Below are 21,051 nucleotides of genomic sequence, written 5' to 3' on the forward strand. Positions count from 1 at the left end.
AGCTAGTATTGTAAATGACATGTAATGTTAGGTAATGTTTCATCCCCTCCCAACTGAGATGAATGAATAAGCAATGTTAGCGAGTAGCTATAACAGCCAGGTCATCCCTAGCCTCAGAAGTTTAAGTCTAAGTCGGAAGTCTACATACACCTTAGCCAAATACATTTAAACTCAGTTTTCACAATTCCTGACATTTAATGCTAGTAAAAATTCCCTGTCTTAGGTCATTTAGGATCACCACTTGATTTTAACAATGTGAAATGTCAGAATAATAGTAGAGAGAATGATTTATTTCAGCTTTTATTTCTTTCATCACACTCCAAGTGGGTCAGAAGTTCACATACACTGAATTAGTATTTGGTAGCATTCCCTTTCAATTGTTTAACTTGGGTCAAACGTTTCATGGAGCCTTCCACAAGCTTCCCACAATAAGTTGGGTGAATTTTGGCCCATTCCTCCTGACAGTGTAGGGTATGCGTAGCTGGCTGTAAGGGAGTCAGGCGCAGGAGAGCAGAATTTGGGTAGCAAACGGAGCCTTTTATTTCGGCGCACAAAAACACACGGCACTAAGAACACTAAATACAATATGGGTTGACATAACCCAGCGCAAACCAGTCTAACGTGCACATACACGAAACAACAAACAATTCCACACACAAACATGGGGGGGAACAGAGCGTTAAATACACGTCAGATAATGAGGGAATGTAAACCAGGTGTGTGGGAAAACAAGACAAAACAAAATGGAAAAATGAAAGGTGGATCGGCGATGGTTAAAAGACCGGTGACGTCGACCGCCGAACGAACAAGGAGAAGAACCAACTTCGGCGGAAGTTGTAACAGACAGAGCTGGTGTAACTGAGTCAGGTTTGTAGGCCTCCTTGCTCGCACACGCTTTTTCAGTTCTTCCCACACATTTTCTATAGGAATTGAGGTCAGGGCTTTGTGATGGCCACTCCAATACCTTGACTTTGTTGTCCTTAAGCCATTTTGCCAGAACTTTGGAAGTATTTTTGGGGTCATTGTCCATTTGGAATACCCATTTGCGACCAAGCTTTAACTTCCTGACTGATGTCTTGAGATGTTGCTTCAATATATCCACATAATTTTCCTTTCCTCATGAAGCCATCTATTTTGTGAAGTGCACCAGTCCCTCCTGCAGCAAAGCACCCCCACAACATGTTGCTGCCACCCCCATGCTTCACGGTTGGGATGGTGTTATTCGGCTTGCAAGCCTCCCCCTTTTTCCTCCAAACATAACCACGGTCATTATGGCCAAACCATTCTTTTTTTGTTTCATCAGACCAGAGGATATTTCTCGAAAGAGTATGATCTTTGTCCCCATGTGCAGTTGCAAAACGTGGTCTGGCTTTTTTTATGGCAGTTTTGGAGCTGTGGCTTCTTCCTTGCTGAGAGGCATGTCAGGTTATAACGATATAGGACTCGTTTTACTGTGGATATAGATACTTTTGTACCTGTTTTCTCCAGCATCTTCACAAGGTCCTTTGCTGTTGTTCTGGGATTGATTTTCACTTTTCGCACCAAAGTACACTCATCTCTAGGAGACAGAACGCGTCTCCTTCCTGAGCGGTACGATGGCTGCATGGTCCCATGGTGTTTCTACTTGCATACTATTGTTTGTACAGATGAACGTGGTACCTTCGGGCATTTGGAAATTGCTCCCAAGGATGAACCAGACTTGTGGAGGTCTACAAAAAAAAAGGTCTTGGCTGATTTTTTTAGATTTTCCCATGATGTCAAGCAAAGAGGCATTGAGTTTGAAGGTAGGCCTTGAAATACATCCACAGGTACACCTCCAATGGACTCAAATGATGTCAATTGAAGCTTCTAAAGCCATGACATAATTTTCTGGAATTTTTCAAGCTGTTTAAAGGCACAGTCAATTTAGTGTACAGTCGTGGCCAAAAGTGTTGAGAATTACACAAATATTAATTTCCACAAAGTTTGCTTCTTCAGTGTCTTTAGATATTTTTGTCAGATGTTACTATTGAATATTGAAGTATAATTACAAGCATCTCATAAGTGTCAAAGACTTTTATTGACAATTACATGAAGTTGATGCAAAGAGTCAATATTTGCAGTGTTGACCCATCTTTTTCAAGTCCTCTGCAATCCGCCCTGGCATTAACTTCTGGGCCACATCCTGACTGGTGGCAGCCCATTCTTGCATAATCAATGCTTGGAGTTTGTCAGAATTTGTGGGTTTTTGTTTGTCCACCCGCCTCTTGAGGATTGACCACAAGTTCTCAATGGGATTAAGGTCTGGGGAGTTTCCTGGCCATGGACCCAAAATATCAATGTTTTGTTCCCCGAGCCACTTAGTTATCACTTTTGCCTTATGGCAAGGTGCTCCATCATGCTGGAAAAAGCATTGTTCGTCACCAAACTGTTCCTGGATGGTTGGGAGAAGTTGCTCTCGGAGGATGTGTTGGTACCATTCTTTATTCATGGCTGTGTTCTTAAGCAAAATTGTAAGTGAGCCCACTCCCTTGGCTGAGAAGCAACCTCACACATGAATGGTCTCAGGATGCTTTACTGTTGGCATGCCACAGGACTGATGGTAGCGCTCACCTTGTCTTCTCCAGACAAGCTTTTTTCCAGATGCCCCAAACAATCGGAAAGGGGATTCATCAGATAAATGACTTTACCCCAGTCCTCAGCAGTCCAATCCCTGTATCTTTTGCAGAATATCAGTCTGTCCCTGATGTTTTTCCTGGAGATAAGTGGCTTCTTTGCTGCCCTTCTTGACACCAGGCTATCCTCCAAAAGTCTTTGCCGCACTGTGCGTGCAGATGCACTCACACCTGCCTGCTGCCATTCTTGAGCAAGCTCTGTACTGGTGGTGCCCTGATCCCGCAGCTGAATCAACTTTAGGAGACGGTCCTGGCGCTTGCTGGACTTTCTTGGGCACCCTGAAGCCTTCTTCACAACAATTCAACCGCTCTCCTTGAAGTACTTGATGAACCGATAAATGGTTGATTTAGGTGCAATCTTACTGGCAGCAATGTCCTTGCCTGTGAAGCCCTTTTTGTACGAAACAATGATGACGGCACATGTTTCCTTGCAGGTAGCCATGGTTGACAGAGGAAGAACAATGATTCCAAGCACCACCCTCCAAGCTTCCAGTCTCAAAAAATAAAGGTGGGAACATGTGTTGGGAGAGAGGGGAGTTATTGACTAGACTGATGGGGGTCGGGCGTGCATGTGGCTGAAAATTGACATAGAGGTTGTCTTAATAATGTCAATCAAAAGACTGTAGTTTTTCAAGAGTTGTTCATTTGTTAGTCTATTGGTTAAAGGTCCAACACAATATTTATTATTGAATTACCTTTGATCTAGGTCAGTCTTATTAATCACTGAAACATATTTAATAATGATCTCTTACCTAGCGTGATGACTGTGGGCATTTTTGCTTACTTTTTGTTCAAAATGGAGACAGCATATTGGATCGTGTAAAAATTCAGGATATGAGCTTTAGATGTCCCACTTCTAAAAACCAAAGTGGCGCCCCTGACTCTAGCTCTGGTCCAGGGGGTAGTGCGCGTTTCTCCACTACTACTGGACACTACTAGTGGAGGAGCGCACACTATGCCCTGGTCCAGAGCTACATTGACTCTTACTTTTTATGTTTGTTGTTATTTCTCGCTTCCTGATCGCAATAATCCTGGAGGCCAGATCTGGGTGTGCTTTAGCCAACTCCTCTGTAGTGGTCCTTGCCATGGTATACAAGAAACGTGAGGGTTTGGCTAAAGCACAAACAGGAACTAGTGACCAGGCTAGATAGAGGTAACATTCTGGAAGAGAAAGGGAGAGATTGACTTGTGAGGATTGGGGTAGGGGGACCTGAGCGGACTGAAAGGGGTAGACTGACCTTGGAGGACTGGGGGAGAAGGTGGTGGTAGGTAGCCTAGCGATTAAGAGCATTTGACCAGTTACCAAAAGGTTGTTGGTTCGGATCCCCGAGATGACTATGTGAAAAATCTGTTGATTGTGCCCTTGAGCAAGGCACTTAACCATAATTGCTCCTGGAATAGCTCTGGAGAAGAGTGTTTGCTAAATTACTCAAATGTAAATGTAAAATGTAAAGGGGACACTGACCTGAGAGGACTGGGGGTGGAGTGGGAGACTGACCTTGGAGGAGTGGTGGAAAAGGGGGAGAACGGGGGACACTGACCTGAAAAGACTGGCGGAGGAAGGGTGAAAGGGGAGGCTGACCTGAGAAACTGCGGGAGAAGAAGGAGAAAGGGTGACACTGACCTGAGAGGACTGGGGTATTTTCCAGCTGACTGGAACCAGGACGTTGTTGGAGGTGGAGCCCGAGGAGGTGGAGGAGGTGCTGCAGGTCACAGCTATGGCCCGGCTTTTCCCCTCCCGGCCTGGAGAACCTTGCAGCTCCTCATACCTCCTGCCAATCACTGGGGTCTACAAACACACACGCAGGGACCTTAGTAAGTCACACACAGAGCACAGGTTTAGAGCAGAACCGGAGTGTCTCTGCAGCAGTAAGTTCATGATTGGACAGCTCCCATTCCTCTATCCTATGGCTGCTCCAGTCTAGCCCTCCCAGCCAGGACACGCAGCAGGCCAACTATTCAGCCGCTCAACGATATTTCAACACCTACCAGGCAGCGTTTGTTAAGCCCTTAGCACTGTCCATTGGCAGCCGTTCATAGCCCCAGCAGCTCAATTACCGAGCAGGAGAGATTCGCACATTAGGAAAATAAGATATCCCCCAGCTTGGCTAAATTAGCTTATTCAATCCACCTGCAGTCAATTTACACAGATTCCATGTGCCTCTGGTAACAGGCTGTTCTTCTGTTGTGTTTTTCTCCCTACCCCCTTTCGTCTAAAAATACTGAGGAATTTGTCTGAGAAACAAGAGGTAAGTTTGTCCAATCATTCCTCTCTAGGCTGTAATGCTCTCTGTTTGGCTGGAGCTCACTCCCTCTCCACCCCAGCCCAGTTTACTCTCCTCCTCCCTGATTCCCACACAAAGGACGGCAGCAGCCCTGTCTGACAATATTTCCTGCCATTCATAAACCGCACAAATAGCTGCCTGTTTGGTTCCCAGACATACATAAATCATACATCGCTTCCCAGTCTGTCTGTCTGTTAGCCCTCACAACATCGCTCTCTAGTCTAGCTCTGCCCAGACTGGCTGAAAGTGTTTACTGTGTGTGTGTGTGTGTGTGTGTGTACTTTTCTAGCTTTCCTGCTAATCTACTGGGGTCATTATTAAAAGGCATAATCTGTAATTAACTGGAAGGAAAGACATGTTTCCTGTCCAAAACAGATCCAGTCATCAACAGTCTCACACCAGTACCACACCCTGGAAAACACAGGAAAAGTACAAGAAAACGCGAGACAGTAAACATTCCTCTAAGTGCCCTTCATGCTTATAACAACAAACATTTGGCTTTGACATAAATGGCACCCTATTCCCAATAGTGCACTACTTGACCAGAGCCTTGATCAAAAGTATTACACTATATGGGGAATATATGCTTCCCATTTGGGAAGCAGTCTTTAACACAGAACAGCTTCATGCACAGAACAAACCCTGTCTTGTCCGTGGCTTGGCTGTCAGACAGGGAGCGAAAACATTACATCAGAGTGAGAGGAAGTTAGAGAGAAAGAGAGAGTGGAGAAAGAGTGAGTGAGAGAGAGAGAGAGAGAGTGGGAGAAAGTAAGACAGAAAGTGAGCAAAAGAGAGCGAAAGAGAGAGAAACAGATCTTAAGAACCATTGATGTCTGACTAACCTCAGAGATGTCAAAGGTAAAGTCCAGTGTTTTCCCGGGCAGGGCTTTGGAGGAGCGCTCCCACACCTGGAGGTCCAGGTGGGCCAGCTCGCTGTGGGGGGACGTTGGCTGCACCAGGCTGGCCGACCGGGACACCACTAGCTTCAGGATGTTCAGGGCTTCCCTCCAGTGGGCCGTCTGAAGAGCGTGTGCAGGCAGAGCACACACACAACGAGAGAGAGACACACACAGAGTCTGTTAGAAGATATCCACCATATGACGTCAAAACTGTTTTCATTTATCAAAGAAGCATAAAGACAGGGCTTCCTGAAAGCTACCATAAAGCAAAGCTTTGGAGGAGAATCCTCCAGGAGAAAGGTTTCAGTGTGTGAGCCTGGAATGAGGGCCTGCAGCCAACACAGCAGGCTGTTTATAGAGTCATGTTGGGTGTGCCTTTAAATTTGTTGCTGAGACGCAAGACTCCGTTTTCCCTTTTTGCAGTAGTTAAAGGAATACTACATTCAGTATTCTGTTCATTGTATTATTTTTCACAAGGACCAGACATTGACCACAAGCATTTCGCTACACTCGCATTAACATCTGCTAACCATGTGCATGTGTTAACCATGACCAATACAATTTTATTTTATTTGACCAGACATTGAAATGGGTTTAAAATATAATTGGGGAAATAGAAAGGATGAGAGAAGGATTCCCGAGGGGATGAGAATGGACCGGATGAAGCCGAAGGCTGCAGATTAAGAATCCAGGAGGTGGACTCTGTAGAGTTTGGCTTGGAGTCTCAGGTAGACATCGTAAGGACATGGTAATTAGGCTGCTATGGTGATGGCAATCCAGGAGATCTTGACATAGAGTTTCATCAGATTTGAGCCAGAACTGTAAATGGGCCACTCAGGAACATTCACTGTCTTCTTGGTAAGCAACTACAGTGTAGATTTGGCCTTGTGTTTTAGGCTATTGTCCTGCTGAAAGGTGAATTCATCTTTCAGTGTCTGGTGGCAAGCAGACTGAACCGTGTTTTGCTCTTGGATTTTAACTGTGCTTAGCTATATTCCGTTTCTTTTTAATCCTGAAAAACTCCCCAGTCCTTAACTATTACAAGCATACCCTTAACATGATGCAGCCACCACTATGCTTGAAAATATGGAGTGTGGTACTCAGTAATGTGTTGTATTGGATTTGCCCCAAACATAACACTTTGTATTCAGGACAAAAAGTGAATTGCTTTGCCACATTTTTTGCAGTATTACTTTAGTGCCTTGTTGCAAACAGGATGTCTGTTTTTTGAATATTTTTATTCTGTACAGGCTTCCTTCTTTCCACTCTGTCAATTAGGTTAGTATTGTGGAGTAACTACAATGTTGTTGATCCATCCTCAGTTCTCATATCACAACCATGAAATTCTGTAACTGTTTTAAAGTCATCATTGGCCTCATGGTAAAATCCCTGGAGGGTTTCTTTCCTCTCTGGCAACTGAGTTAGGAAGGACACCTGTACCTTTGTAGTCACTGGGTGTAAATAAAGACTTCACCATGCTCAAAGGGATATTCAATGTCTGCAATTATTTATATATATTTTCCCATCTACCAATGCCCTTCTATGCGAGGCATTAGAAAACTTCCCTGGTCTTTGTAGTTGAATCTGTGTTCGTACTTCACTGCTCGACTGAAGGACATTACAGATAATTGTATGTGTGGGGTACAGAGATGAGGTAGTCATTCAAAAATCATGTTCACCTTTACAGGATTGGTGGGTCCCCCACAGGACGGTTGAGCTAAAGTAGGCTAATGTGATTAGCATGAAGTTGTAAGTAACAAGAAAATTTCCCAGGACATAGACATATGTCAAATCAAATCAAATGTTATTGGTCACATACACATGGTTAGCAGATGTTAATGCGAGTGTAGCGAAATGCTTGTGCTTCTAGTTCCGACAGTGCAGTAATATCTAACAAGTAATCTAAGAATTCGCCAACAACTACCTAATACACACAAATCTAAAGGGGTGAATGAGAATATGTACATATAAATATATGGATGAGCAATGTCCGATTAGCATAGGCAAGGTGCAATAGATGGTATAAAATACAGTATATACATATGATATGAGTAATGCAAGATATATAAACTGTCACGCTCTGACCTAGGAGAGCTGTGTTTTCTCTATTTAGCTAGGCCAGGATGTGATAGGTGGGTGGGCATTCTATGTTTTGATTTCTATGATTTGGCCAGGTATGGTTTCCAATCAGAGGCAGGTGTCTATCATTGTCTCTGCTTGGAAGCCATACTTAGGCAGTCTGTTTTTCCTTCGTTTTTTTTTCGTGGGTAGTTGTTTTCCGTTTAGTTGTGAGTATCTGACGGAACTGTCTGCTGTCATTTTTGTTTAATTTTGTAAAGTGTTCATTTCTTCATTAAAATACAAGATGAACATATTCCACGCTGCACCTTGGCCTACTCATTCTGACGCCTGTGACATAAACATTATTAAAGTGGCATTATTTAAAGTGGAATTGTTTAAAGTGACTAGTGATTAATTTATTAAAGTGGCCAGTGATTGGGTCTCAATGTAGGCAGCAGCCTCTCTGAGTTAGTGATTGCTGTTGAGCTGTCTGATGGCCTTGAGATAGAAGCTGTTTTTCAGTCTCTCGGCCCCAGCTTTGATGCACCTGTACTGACCTCGCCTTCTGGATGTTAGCAGTGTGAACAGGCAGTGGCTCGGGTGGTTGTTGTCCTTGATTATCTTTTCGGCCTTCCTGTGACATTGGGTGCTGTAGGTATCATGGAGGACAGGTAGTTTACCCCCGGTGATGCGTTGTGCAGACCGGTGTCACGTCCTGGCCAGTATAAGGTTAATTGGTATTGTAGTTTGGTCAGGACGTGGCAGAGGGTATTCGTTTTATGTGGTTCGGGGTGGTGTGTTTGTTGAAGGGGCATTTGATTTAAGTATTCCAGGGTTTTTGGGCACTGTTTGGTTTTCATGTATTCTATGTTGAGTCTAGTGTGTCTGTTTCTATGTTTGGTTAATTGGGGTTGGGACTCTCAGTTGAAGGCAGGTGTTGTCTATTTCTTTGATTGAGAGTCCCATATATTAGGGTGTGTTTGTGTTTGTCATTGGTGGGAGATTGTTCCGTGTTTAGTGCATTTCAACATTACAGGACTGTCAGTTTATTGTTCGTTCTCTTTTGTTATTTTTGTGTTCATTTTGGAGTTAAATAAATGTTCAAAATGAACAACCGCATGCCTGCTGCGTTTTGGTCCTCCTTCACCGACGATAAGCGTGACAACCGGAGAGCTTTGCGGTTGAGGGCGGAGCAGTTGCCGTACCAGGCTGCGATACAGGATGCTCTCGATTGTGCATCTGTAAAAGTTTGTCATGGTTTTGGGTGCCAAGCCAAATTTCTTCAGCCTCCTGAGGTTGAAGAGGCGCTGTTGCGCCTTCTTCACCACACTGTCTGTGTGGGTGGACCATTTCAGTTTGTCGGTGATGTGTACGCCGAGGAACTTAAAACGTTCCACCTTCTTCACTGCTGTCCCTTCGATGTGGATAGGAGGGTGCTCCCTCTGATGTTTCCTGAAGTCCACGATCAGCTCCTTTGTTTTGTTGACGTTGAGTGAGAGGTTGTTTTCCTGACACCACCCTCCAAGTGTCCTCACCTCCTCCCTGTAGACTGCCTCGTCATTGGTGGTTATCAAGCCCACTACTGTTGTGTCGTCTGCAAACGTCATGATTGAGTTGGAGGCATGCATGGCCACGCAGTCGTGTGTGAAAAGGGAGTACAGGAGGGAGCTGAGCACGCACCCTTGTGGGGCCCCAGTGTTGAGGGTCAGCGAAGTGGAGATGTTGTTTCCTACCTTCACCACCTGGGGGTGGCCCGTCAGAAAGCCCAGGACCCAATTGCACAGGGCAGGGTTGATACCCAGGGCCTCCAGCTTGATGATGAGCTTGGAGGGTACAAAAGTATTGAATGCTGAGCTGTAGTCAATGAACAGCATTCTTACATAGGTATTCCTCTTGTCCAGATGGGATAGGGCAGTGGGCAGTGTGATGGCGATTGCATCGTCTGTGGACCTCTTGGGGCGGTGTGCAAACTGAAGTGGGTCTAGGGTGGCCGGCAAGGTGGAGGTGATACGATCCTTGACTAGTCTCTCAAAGCACTTCATGATGACAGAAGTGAGTGCTACATGGGGCGGTAGTCATTTAGTTCAGTTATCTTTGCCTTCTTGGGTACAGGAACAATGGTGGCCATCTTGAAGCATGTGGGGACAGCAGACTGGGATAGGGAGCGATTGAATATGTCCATTAAAACATCAGCCAGCTGGTCTGTGCATGGTCTGAGGACGTGGCTAGGGATTCCATCTGGGCCAGCAGCCTTGCGAGGGTTAACACGTTTAAATGTTTTACTCACGTCGGCCACGGAGATAGAGAGGGCGCAATCCTTGTTAGCGGGCCGCTATGGTGGCACTGTATTTTCCTCAAAGCGGGCAAAGAAGGTGTTTAGTTTGTTTGGAAGCGTGACGTCAGTGTCCGTGACGTGGCTGTTTTTATTTTTGAGGTCTGTGATTTCCTGTAGACCTTGCCACATACAGACCTTGCCACATACTTGCCACATCTTGTGTCTGAGCCATTGCTTTGCGACTCCACTTCGTCCCTGTACCGGCATTTCGCTTGTTCGATTGCCTTGCGGAGGGAATAACTACACCGTTTATATTCAGCCATATTCCCAGACTTCTTTCCATGGTTAAATGAGGTTGTTGGCGCTTTCAGTTTTGTGCAAATGACGCCATCCATACACGGTTTCTGGTTTGGGTAGGTTTTAATAGTCACAGTGGGTACAACATCTCCAATGCACTTCCTTATAAACTCACTCACTGAGTCAGCGTATAGATCGATGTTGTTCTCTGAGGCTGACTGAAACATATCCCAGTCCGCGTGATCAAAACAATCTTGAAGCGTGGCTTCCGATTGGTCAGACCAGCGTTGAATGGTTCTCGTCACTGGTACATCCTGTTTGAGTTTCTTCCTATAAGACGGTAGGAGCAAGATGGCATCGTTGTCGGATTTCCCGAAGGGAGGGCGGGGGAGGGCTTTGTATGCATCGCGGAAGTTAGAGTAGCAGTGATCGAGTGTATTACCCCCAAGTCCTGCAATCAATATGTTGATAGAATTTAGGTAGCCTTGTTCTCAAATTTGCTTTGTTAAAATCCCCAGCTACAATAAATGCACTCTCAGGATATATGGTTTCCAGTTTACATAGAGTCCAGTGAAGTTCCTTGAGGGCCATTGTGGTGTCTGCTTGAAGGGGAATGTACACAGCTGTGACCATAACTGATGAGAATTCTTTTGGGAGGTAATATGGCCGTCATTTGATTGTAAGGAATTCTAGGTCGGGAGAGCAGAAGGACTTGAGTTCCTGTATGTTGTTATGATTACACCATGAGTCGTTAATCATGAAGCATGCGCATCTTCCCAGAGAGGTGTTTATCTCTGTCGGCGCAATGCATGGAGAATTCCGACAACATATCCCGAGATAGCCATGTTTCCGTGAAACAGAGAATGTCACAATCTCTGATGTCTTTCTGGAAGGCAACCCTTGCTTGAATTTCGTCTACCTTGTTGTCAAGAGACTGAACATTGGCGAGTCGTATACTCGGGAGTGGTTGGCGATTTGCACGTCTACAGAGCTTGACCAGGAGGTCGCTCCATCTGCCCCTTCTGCGGCGTCATTGTTTTGGATCGACTTCTGGGATTAGATCCATTGTCCTGGGTGGTGGTCCAAACAGAGTATCCGCTTCGGGAAAGTCGTATTCCTTATCGTAATGTTGGTAAGTTGACGTCGCTCTTATATCCAATAGTTCTTCCCGGCTGTATGTAATAAGACTTAAGATTTCTTGGGGTAACAATGTAAGAAATAATACATAAAAAACGAAATACTGCAAAGATTCCTAAGGACTCGAAGCGAGGTCTGATATTGGCAGAAAGCTTAAATTCTTGTTAATCTAACTTCACTGTCCAATTTATAGTAGTTACTACAGTGAAATAACACCAAGCTACTGTTTGAGGAGAGTGCACAGTTATGTATAAAATGTATTAATAAACCAATTAGGCACATTTGGGCCGTCTTGATACAACATTTTGAACAGAAATGCAATGGTTCATTGGATCAGTCTAAAACTAGTTGCCAAAATCTAAATTGTCGCTGGGCTGGAATAACACATGATGGCATTTCTCTTGCATTTCAAAGATGATGGTCCAAAAGAAATACAAAAACACATATTTCTTTCATTGTATTATCTTTTACCAGATCTAATGCTTTATTCTCCTGCATTCATTTAACATTTCCACAAAAAGTGTTTCCTTTCAAATGGTATCAAGAGTTAGATTTGGGTATGTCATTTTAGGCAAAAAAATTTAAAACTTATTCTGTGAGATGTTAAGCATATTTTTACTCCTGAATATATTTCGGCTTACCATAACAAAGGGGTTGAATACATATCGACTCAAGACACTTAAGCTTGTAATTTTTTATTAATTTGTTAACATTTCTAAAAACATAATTCTACTTTGACATTACGGGGTATTTGCCTGTAGTTAATAAACTCTGCCTGATGGACCCATGGGTTGAGGCAAACTCTGTCATATCCAGGATTGTCATGCACTCCACTTGTCCTGCCACCTGACTACATTGTCCATAACCTGTAATACATTACATAGATGGAAGGATTTCATCACCCACTGGAGACTTTAAGACAGAACCTCACCCAGAGAGCTGTGCATGTCAGTGTGTGGTTAGACAGCCAAATCCTTAGAATTGGCCAAAAAGACAAATAGAATGCCATTCTAGGTACTCTATACACAACTTATTTGTATTTGCTAGGTATGTGTAGGTATACTGTCTTTGTAAGCGCATCAATATGATATTTACAGCATAAAATTATTTGTCTTGTAACACAAACACACCCATACATTTTTTGTAGATAAATGCATCTATATTCAAGCTGGGCAATGTTTGTGCAATGTCCACATGTAGCCTACACCTGTAGGGACATTAATAGTTCCGTCAAGGATCTAACAGCCGACTTAAGGAGAGACGAGACAAGACATAACTAGCCAGTTATATGTAGTATATTGTGTTGTAAGACAGCAGAGCTGACTTAAGAGCGGGCATTCAAGTCGCAGTTGATACCGTTTCCATGGTAACATGTCTTAACCTGTCTGGGCTAGGGGGCAGTATTTTCACGGCCGGATAAAAAAACGTACCCGATTTAATCTGGTTACTACTCCTGCCCAGAAACTAGAATATACATATAATAAGTAGATTTGGATAGAAAACACTCGGAAGTTCCTAAAACTGTTTGAATGGTGTCTGTGAGTATAACAGAACTCATATGGCAGGCCAAAACCTGAGAAGATTCCATGCAGGAAGTGCCCTGTCTGACAATTTGTTGTCCTTCTGTTGCATCTCTATCAAAAATACAGCATCTGTGCTGTTACGTGACACTTTCTAAGGCTTCCATTGGCTCTCTAAAGCCGCCAGAAAGTGGAATGGGGTGTCTGCTGTCTCTGGGCAAAGTACAGCAGCAGAGTTTGTAAGTGGCCTGACTGGGTACAGTGAGACTGAGATGTGCGTTCACGAGACTTCTCAATTTTTTTCTTTCAGTCTTTGAATGAATACAAAGTTGTCCGGTTGGAATATTATCGCTATTTTATGAGAAAAATAGCATACAAATTGATTTTAAACAGCGTTTGACATGCTTCTAAGTACGGTAATGGAATATCTAGAAATTATTTGTCACGAAATGCGCTCGCGCGTTACCCTTCGGATAGTGACCTGAACGCACGAACAAAACTGAGATATTTGGATATAACTATGGATTATTTGGAACCAAAACAACATTTGTTGTTGAAGTAGAAGTCCTGGGAGTGCATTCTGATGAAGAACAGCAAAGGTAATCCAATTTTTCTAAAAGTAATTCTGAGTTTAAGTTTCCCCAAACTTGGTGGGTGTTAAATTAGCTAGCATGTGATGGCAGAGCTATGTACTCAGAATATTGCAAAATGTGCTTTCGCCGAAAAAGCTATTTTAAGATCTGACACAGCGATTGCATAAAGGAGTTCTGTATCTATAATTCTTAAAATAATTGTTATGTATTTTGTGAACGTTTATCATGAGTAATTTAGTAAATTCACCGGAAGTTTGCGGTGGGTATGCTAGTTCTGAACATCACATGCTAATGTAACAAGCTGGTTTTTGATATAAATATGAACTTGATTGAACAAAACATGCATGTATAACATAATGTCCTAGGAGTGTCATCTGATGAAGATCAAAGGTTAGTGCTGCATTTAGCTGTGGTTTTGGTTTTTGTGACATATATGCTTGCTTTGAAAATGGCTGTGTGATTATTTTTGGCTGGGTACTCTCCTGACATAATCTAATGTTTTGCTTTCGCTGTAAAGCCTTTTTGAAATCGGACAACGTGGTTGGATTAACGAGAGTCTTATCTTTCAAATGGTGTAAAATAGTCATATGTTTGAGAAATTGAAGTTATAGCATTTTTTAGGTATTTGTATTTCGCGCCACGCGATTCCACTGGCTGTTGAATAGGGTGGGACGCTAACGTCCCACTGGCCCAGAGAGATTAACACGACATGATGAACGTTTCAAACTAAGTTGCATGCTACTTTCATAGCAAGATGTTGTAAAACGATTGTGTTATGAAACTAATTCCAGACACTGGCTCTTGCTACAGTATATGCCATAATGGATTTGACAGAGAAATATCAGCTAACGTAAACTCACCCCATTCCTTACAAATGTGCGCAACCGCGACAGTCATACATTTACATTTACACTTACGTCATTTAGCAGACGCTCTTATCCAGAGCGACTTACATACGAGGCTGCAAAGAAAACTAATGGGACTGTAGCGACTGCGTTGACTTCAAAATCTGGGGTGTGAACTACATTCCTATTGAAGCGTTGATCGACATGGTAATGGATCTATAGTTGTGGCAAACCTCTTCAAAGTTAGGAGCGTTTGTCACAAATTAAGTGGGAAACTGTCACCAAAGTCAGCCCAGAAGGAAAGTTCTTTCGAACATGACAGTACCTGTGTGTTTGTTTCGCTGTCCTGGTCCACCCAGGCCGCAGGTAAGGTCAAGGATAGCAGGGTTCGGTACACAAATCTGGTTCTCGGTAGGTCCAGGTCTAAACGCCAACAGGTAAGTCCAAAACAGTCCAGCTCGTACACGGTAAATCCAGCCAATGTAGATTGTCTCTTTCTCTATGGTTCATAGATCCTTCCCGCCCTCTCTCTCTCTTCCTGGTTTTTCTTGACCTTTTATCTGTGGGTCGGCTCCACCTTCTGAGGGTTCCCCTTGCTTCTGGGAATTGTAGTTTTGGCAGTCGGCCATTTTGTGATCTGTAGTTCTGATCGGGGTGGCCATTTTAGTGATCGGGCAGAGCCCGTTTATTAGTTCTGCCCTCACATATCTGCCATTTATCACTCAACCCCCTTCTTTGCCACATAGTATTGGAGAAAAGTTGAAAAAACTGACCCTCCATTACATTGTGACGTGTCATGTCATGCCGTAACATACAGCATGCATAAAGCAACTATTTCTGTCTTACAATCTCTCTCCACCAGGTGTAGCACTTCTCTCATTGTTTAAAAACAAGAAACGGACAGTGAAGGGGGTAAGGGGGATACCTAGTCATTTTTTGCGTCATCACTGCAAGCGATCATGACTCTCAAAAAAACCTGTTTACTTCTGAAGATCACTTTAGCACCGCCCTAAAAACCGGATTCAAATTCGACACACCTTCAAATAGGTATGTAATGACACATTATATAAACTCTTTATAGTGTTTTATTTACATTTTAGAGGCGATAAGGTGATAAGTTGGACAGATCGAGTGAAAAAAAGCAGTTTCCCACATGACATCTCTCCTTCTCACTATCACGCATTCGTTTCGCTTACCCACCCGCCATTTTTAAAAAGACCCGACGGAGCTCATTGCCTTCTTGAATCATGCAGAAACGGGCAGCGTGGAGGTCTCGTAATGGAATTTGTTGGAAAGGGGAGAAATTGTGCTTTACAATGGTATTGACATTACAGTTGATCTGGAAGTATTACGTTTTTTGGGCGCTAAAATAAGGTCAATTGTACGGACCAAGGCGATGTACAAAAGTGAGTGAGTTTACGTTAGATAGGCTAGCAAGTTGCTAGCTAGCGAGTGGCTAGCAAGTTGCTAGCTAGCGAGTTGCTAGCTAGCGAGTTGCTAGCTAGCAAGCTAGGCTAGCGAGTTGCTAGCTAGCAAGCTAGGCTAGCGAGCTGCTGTCAGCTTCGCTAAACACAAGGTCAGCAGAGGCTTTAGCCTACACATAGAACCGAATTAGCTGACCATCTTGAAATGGCCAGTCAGTCAGGAGGGGAGAAGTCCTCAACTTCAAAACGTATTATTTCACTAATAACAACGTCATGTTCCTCTCACCTGGACAAACTTCTCGATGGTCTTGAGGACCTCCATATTGAATGGCTTTGCCTGAATGACTGACAGGTCCATGTGACTCAGCAGGCTGTAGATGATCTGGAGCAAGGTCTGCTGCATGCTGGGTAGACCCTTCTCCAACAGCTGGCCAATCAGAACACACTCACAGTTAATGACACAGTCTGAAATGGATGGATAGCCCTACATCGATCGATTTAATCCATTGATCCATATTACTCGAGGAGAAACTTCCTTTATATATCAGAAACTCTTAAGGATAATTCACACTATAGGGCTGACCCGAACAGCACTAGACTGGCTCAGATATTTTCTTCTCACATTGTCTTTTCCTGCACGGTTCCAGCAACTAAGGTAGATACCAAACCAGGCCAGCCCTGTTCAGTTCGTCTTGAACTGGATTGGTTTGGCCCTATAGTGTGAATCTGGCTTAAGAGGAGTATGGTTATCCATAGAACAGCCATACAGACCTCGGCCATGTAAGTGACCATGTTGAGGGTGATCTCGGAGAAGGCCTCGTGGAGATAGCGACAGACGACGTTGACCCAGGAGAAGCAGTTCCGGGTGTACGAGTGTGTTTTGTACAGGGTCATCACATGGGCCAAGTTGGACAGTTTCGAATTCTTCTCCTCCAAGCATACCTGGCCATCCAAGCAGAAACCAAATACTAAATATTTACGGTACATATTGGCAATGAATCATAAATAATGAATTAGATTGACATGAATTCAAATTCAAAATGAGCAAGAGTACATTTATATGCTTTACATTGACTTAATTTCTGGAGAAAATGTACCTATTTCACCTAATTTTGTATGTGTAAAGTCCTTGTTTATCTATTAAATAATGCACATTGACTGGAAAGTTGACGAGGAGACTAACCTGAGCTATTCTCTGAGCCACGTCTTTACAGAACTGGGATGGGCCGTCGAAGTTCTGGACCAGATGTGGCAGCAGACAGAGAACGTTCAGAGGGAAACCTGGGGAACAAGAGAAATAGGGCTTCCATTTCACTCAAAAAACGATAAATAATAAATAATAACAATATATTTCATTTATAACTCGCTTTTCATTGAAAGAAAATCAAAGTGCTACAGTGATGGCATAAAATGAGAGACAGACACAAGAACCAACTGACGCGGCTGAGCATGTGAATGAAGAAGACGCTCGTGGACGAGGCTCCTATGCATTAGTTAACCTCTTAGGGCTAGGGGGCAGTATTTACACCGCCGGATAAAAAACGTACCCGATTTAATCTGGTTACTACTCCTACCCAGTAACTAGAATATGCATATACTTATTAGATATGGATAGAAAACACCCTAAAGTTTCTAAAACTGTTTGAATGGTGTCTGTGAGTATAACAGAACTCATATGGCAGGCCAAAACCTGAGAAGATTCCATGCAGGAAGTGGAAATCTGATTTGTGGAATCACCTTCAACACTTTGCCTATGAAACACACCGTGAGTTAGGATTCATTTAGCACTTCCTAAGGCTTCCACTAGATGTCAACAGTCTTTACAAAGTGGTTTGAGTCTTCTCCGGTAAAAACTGACCGAACGAGAGGCCTGGAAAGTTGGTCATAGAGGGAGGGCCATTACTACTATGACGCGGGCGCCCGTAGGTACCCTCTTGTTCCGAAACGTTTAGTAAGACAATGCAATCGTCCGCCTTGAATATTATTGAAGCTCTGATTGAAAAAGGCCCTAAAGATTTATATTATACAATGTTTGACATATTTGAACGAACGTAAATAAGTCCCGCGCGCTTCAGTACATTATGAGTAGCCTTCGGAACGCGCTAACAAGAAGGAGCTATTGGGACATAAATTATTAACTTTTTCGAACAAAACTACATTTGTTGTGGACCTGGGATTCCTGGAAGTGCCTTCTGATGAAGATAATCAAAGGTAAGGGACTATTTACAATAGTATATTTGATTTTAGATGGTTCCAAGATGGCGCTAACCTGTATCGCCTAGCCTATTTTTCAGAGCATTGCACCTCATTTATTGCAAAGTGTGATTTCCCAGTAAAGTTATTTTTAAATCTGGCAATGCGGTTGCATTCACGAGATGTTAATCTATAATTCTTTGAATGACAATATTACATTTTAACAATGTTTTCAAATAGTAATTTTGTAAATTGTAGTGCTGATCCACCGGAAGCATTTGAGAGAAAATATTTTCTGAACGTCACGCGCCGATGTAAAATGCTGTTTTTATATATAAATATGAACTTTATCGAACAAAAAATGCATGTATTGTGTAACATGATGTCCTAGGAGTGTCATCTGATGAAGATTGTCTAAGGTTAGTGCTGCATTTAGCTGTGTTTTGGGTATTTGTGATGCATGCTAGTTGCTTTGAAAATGGCAGTGTGATTATTTTTGGCAGGGTACTCTCCTAACATAATCTAATGTTTTGCTTTTGCTGTAAAGCCTTTTTGAAATCGGACAATGTGGTTCGATTCAGGAGAGGTGTATCTATAAAATGGTGTAAAACAGTCATATGTTTGAGAAATTGATGTTATAGCATTTATGAGTTATTTGTATTCCGCGCGACGCGATTCCACTGGCTGTTGACTAGGGTGCGTCCCAGGTTCCCAGACAGGTTAAATGGCTTACTCATATCGGCCACGGAGAAGGAGAGTCCACAGTCCTTGGTAGCAGGCGAAGAAGTTGTTTAGCTTGTCTGGAAGCAAGTCGTTGGTGTCCGCAATGTGGCTGGTTTTCCCTTTGTAGTCTATAGACCCTGCCACATATGTCTTGTGTCTAAGCCGTTGAATAGCGTCTCCACTTTGTCTCTATACTGACGTTTTGCCTGTTTGATTGGCTTACGGATGGAATAACTACACTGTTTGTATTCGGCCATATTCCCAGTCACCTTGCCATGGTTAAATACAGTGGTTCGCGCATTCAATTTTGCACACTGCTGCCATCTATCCAAGGTTTCTGGTTAGGGTAGGTTTAATAGTCACAGTGGGTACAACATCTCCTTTACACTTCCTGATAAACTCAGTCACCGTATCCGTGTATTCATCAATGTTATCCTCGGAGGCCGCCCGGAACATAACCCAGATCGTGTGATCAAAACAATCTTGAAGCGTGGATTCCGATTGGCCAGACCAGCGTTGAATAGTCCGTAGCATGGGTACTTCCTGTTTGAGTTTCTGCCTATAGGAAGGGAGGAGCAAAATGGAGTCGTGATCATATTTGCCTAAGGGAGGGCGGGGGAGAGCGTTGTAGGCATCCCGGAAGTTGGAGTAGCAGTGGTCGAGTGTTTTTAGCAGCGCAATTACTACAGTCAATGTGTTGATAGAACTTCGGTAGCATTTTCCTCAAATTTGCTTTGCTACAATAAATGCGGCCTCAGGATATGTGGTCTCCAGTTTGCATAAAGTCCAGTGAAGTTCCTTGAGGGCCGTCGTGGTATCGGCTTGAGGGGGAATATACACGGCTGTGACTATAACCGAAGAGAATTCTCTTGGGAGGTAATACGGTCGGCATTTGATTGTGAGGTATTCTAGGTCGGGTGAACAAAAGGACTTGAGTTCCTGTATGTTATCACAATCACACCAATCATGAAAACCCCTGCTTCTTCCGGGAGATATATTTATTCCTGTCTGCGCAATGAACTGAGAACCCAACTGGCTGTACGGACTCAGACAGTATATCACGAGAGAGCCATGTTTCCATGAAACAGAGTATGTTACAGCCCTGAGCTCGTCAACTTTATTATCCAGAGACTGAACATTAGTGAGTAATATACCCGGAAGTGGTGGGTGGTGTGAATGCCTCATGAGTCGGACTAAAAGTCCACTCCGAATACCTCTTCTACGCCGGCGTTTTTTTAGATCAGCCTCTGGGATAAGTTCAATTGCTCTGGGGGGTACGAACAAAGGATCCGATTCGGGAAAGTCGTATTCCTGGTCGTAATGCTGGTAATGCTGGTGAGTTACTGCTGCTCTGATATCCAAAAGTTCTTCCCGGCTGTATGTAATAACACAAAGACATTTCTGGGATAATAATGTAACAAATAACACGTTACAAAAACAAAATACTGCAAAGTTGCCTAGCAGCTAGAAGCACAGCTATCTGCCGGCGCCATCTGTTGACCTACTTTACCGTTTTGTGAATGCCTTTTCAAATGTATTTCACTACTTATGCTATGGAGCTTCTCCGTGTTAGGATAGGAAGGTTTTCTGTTTATACATATGCATCAAAGCATTCCATTCGCTGGGGAAGGAGACTTTGGGTTTGGGTGAAAGGGGAGGGGATGGGGGGACCGTTTTTGGTTCTTTTATTTTTCTTTTATAAAATAAAAATCTATATATTTTGTTGCTTTTTTCATTCGTTTTCTATTTTATCTTTGCAAATATTTGGTCTGTTTTAACACCTTTTTTCCTTTCAATATTTTAGATGGTGAATAGGTAGGCCTAATCCTATCTGGTTTTTATCTTGGAATACTAAAACAATGAATAATTCTGTCTCGAGGTCTAGGGTCTTCTCCCATTTGAAAAAGCTAAAAGCAGATGGGGTATTTCTACAAGAGACCCATTTGCACATTAAAGATCACTCAATGCTACAAAACTCCAGGTTTAGTCAGGTTTTCCATTCAGACATTAACTCCAAAGCCAAAGGGGTAGCAATTTTGGTTAGTAAAATAATACATTTCAGAAAGTAATGGGAGACATTTAATAATAATTGGCACCATTTGGCACACTTGTAGTTTTGGTCAATATATACACTGAATGTTGAAT

General features: G+C 43.2%; 1 protein-coding gene across 1 annotated transcript in view; it reads right to left on the reverse strand.

The window, feature by feature from the left end:
* The window catches only part of LOC106580640 (protein furry homolog), a 281,327-nt gene that overhangs the window by 55,764 nt on the left and 204,512 nt on the right, over positions 1-21,051 (reverse strand). The window contains exons 47-51 of the mRNA XM_014161918.2: positions 17,174-17,271; positions 16,762-16,932; positions 16,277-16,417; positions 5,782-5,958; positions 4,279-4,443 (exon numbers count right to left, since the gene is read on the reverse strand). Coding sequence (XP_014017393.1) covers positions 4,279-4,443; positions 5,782-5,958; positions 16,277-16,417; positions 16,762-16,932; positions 17,174-17,271 — 752 coding nt within the window. The remainder of the gene's footprint in view (positions 1-4,278; positions 4,444-5,781; positions 5,959-16,276; positions 16,418-16,761; positions 16,933-17,173; positions 17,272-21,051) is intronic.

Source organism: Salmo salar, chromosome ssa20 (genome assembly GCF_905237065.1).
Source record: "Salmo salar chromosome ssa20, Ssal_v3.1, whole genome shotgun sequence".
NCBI classification, from domain to species: Eukaryota; Metazoa; Chordata; class Actinopteri; order Salmoniformes; family Salmonidae; genus Salmo; species Salmo salar.